Source organism: Mandrillus leucophaeus, unplaced genomic scaffold (assembly GCF_000951045.1).
Source record: "Mandrillus leucophaeus isolate KB7577 unplaced genomic scaffold, Mleu.le_1.0 Scaffold3029, whole genome shotgun sequence".
NCBI lineage: Eukaryota > Metazoa > Chordata > Mammalia > Primates > Cercopithecidae > Mandrillus > Mandrillus leucophaeus.
The window spans coordinates 1-2,212 of NW_012103176.1; the positions used below are offsets into that span (position 1 = coordinate 1).

Consider the following 2,212-nt stretch of genomic DNA (forward strand, 5'->3'; position numbering starts at 1 on the left):
TCTCAGGTCCCCCTGGAGAAAATTTTAAGTGCATGGATGGGAACTTTCTCTGTTTGGGGTTCCCATAACTCTTTCCAAGCCTGAAATTGATTATCATCATCACCATCATAACCGTCACCATCATCACCATCACTAGCATCTTTGCCACGATCATCATCACCATCACCATCATTGCCATCAGCATCATCTTCACCATCATCATCCTCATCATCACCATCACCATCATCATCACTGTCATTATCACCATCATAACCATTACCATTATCACCATCACTAGCCTCTTTGCCACTACCATCATCACCATCACCATCACTATTACCATCATCACTATCACCATCATTTTCACCATCATCACCATCACCATCATCAACACCATCACCATTATCATTATCATCATCATCATCACCATCACCATCATTGCCATCAGCATCATCTTCACCATCATCATCCTCATCACCATCACCACCATCACCATCATCATTATCACTGTCATAACCATCTTTATCACCATCATAACCATTACCATCATCAGCATCACTAGCCTCTTTGCCACTACCATCATCACCATCACCGTTACTATTACCATCATCACCATCACCATCATCAACAGCATCACCATTATCATTATCATCATCATCATCGCCATCACCATCATCACCATCACTAACTTCTTTGCCACTACCATCATCACCATCACCATCATCTTCACCATCGTCGTCCTCATCATCATCATCACCATCACCACCATCACCACCATTATCATTATCACCATGATTATCACCATCATCACCATCATTGCCATCAGCATCATCTTCACCATCATCCTCATCATCACCATCACCACCATCACCATCATCATTATCACCATCATAACCATTATCACCATCATAACCATTACCATCATCAGCATCACTAGCCTCTTTGCCACTACCATCATCACCATCACCATCACTATTACCATCATCACTATCACCATCATTTTCACCATCATCAACACCATCACCATCATTATCTCATCGTCATCTTCATCATCGCCATCACCATCAGCACCATCGTCATTATCACCATCACCACCATCACCATCACTAACTTCTTTACCACTACCATCATCACCATCATCCAAACCCTCTGTGTAAAAATGAATGAGAAAAATCACGACTCCCCCATGACACCCGTTGGCAGAGAAACCCACACAGAATCAGACTCAAACACGCTATTTCTCCCTGTCTCTCTCTCTCTCTGATCCTCTCTCCCTACCTCCTTCTCTCTGTCTCTTTTCTCTTTCTCTCCCAGTCTCTCTCCCTTTCTGTCTGAGTCTCTTTCTCTCCTTCTGTCTCTCTTTGTCCCTGTTTCCCTCCCTCCTTCCCTCCATCTCTCTCTCCCTCGCTGTCTCTCTCTCTCTCTCCCATTCTGTGTCTCTGAGACTCTTTCTCTCCCTCTTTTTCTCCTTTGCTTTCTGTCTCTCTTTCTGTGTCTCCTTCTCTCCATCTCTCCGTCTCTCGCTGTCCCTGTCTCTACCTCCCTTCTTTCCATTTCTCTCCCTCTCTGTCTCTGCATCCCTGTCTCTGCCTCCCTCCTTCTCTCCATCTCTCTCTCTGCCTCTACCTCCTTCTCTCCATCTCTCTCTCTCTCCCTGTCTCTCTCTCTGTCCCTGTCTCTCCCTCCCTCCTCTCCATCTCTCTCTCCCTCTGTCTCTCTTTCTGTCCCTGTCTGTCCTTCCCTCCTTCTCTCCATCTGTCTCTCCCTCTCCATCTCTCTCTGTCCCTGTCTCTCCCTCCTTCCTTTTCTCCACCTCTCTCTCCCTCTCTGTCTCTGTGTCCCTGTCTGTCCCTCCCTCCTTCTGTCTCTCTCTCTCTGTCCCTCTCTGTCTCTCTCTCTCTGTCCCTGTCTCTCCCTCACTCTCTTTTCCCTTGCTCTCACCTCTCTTCCCTTCTCTGTCTCTTGACAAAAACTCTTTCCTTTGACTGAAACCTAAGCCAGGCCTCTCTGAGTCCCCTGCCCGACGAGGCCGGACCTTGGGCTTCCCTCCACGCCCTTGTAGAATCACTTCTGAGCAAGAATCCTGCTCCACCAGTGGGGTGAAAGTCCCCCACCCTTGAGGCCTGACGGTCCTGATCACCCTGGCTGGCGGTCCGCAGTGATCCAATCAAGTCAGTGTAGCCAGAAACTGCTTCTCCTAGGAATTTCCTCTGAGTAATCCACGGCCCCTACC

The 2,212-nt window shown here is 47.6% G+C and overlaps 1 protein-coding gene across 1 annotated transcript; it reads left to right on the forward strand.

Moving 5' to 3' along the window:
* Window positions 1-136: 136 nt before the first annotated feature.
* LOC105544639 (SERTA domain-containing protein 4-like) lies at window positions 137-1,018 on the forward strand (the record flags this gene model as incomplete). The annotated part of the gene is given in 2 exon segments (XM_011987202.1): window positions 137-302; window positions 908-1,018. Coding segments are annotated over 2 exon segments (277 nt in total), but the record flags the coding sequence as incomplete, so codon positions are not given.
* Between the last annotated feature and the right edge of the window lie 1,194 nt (window positions 1,019-2,212).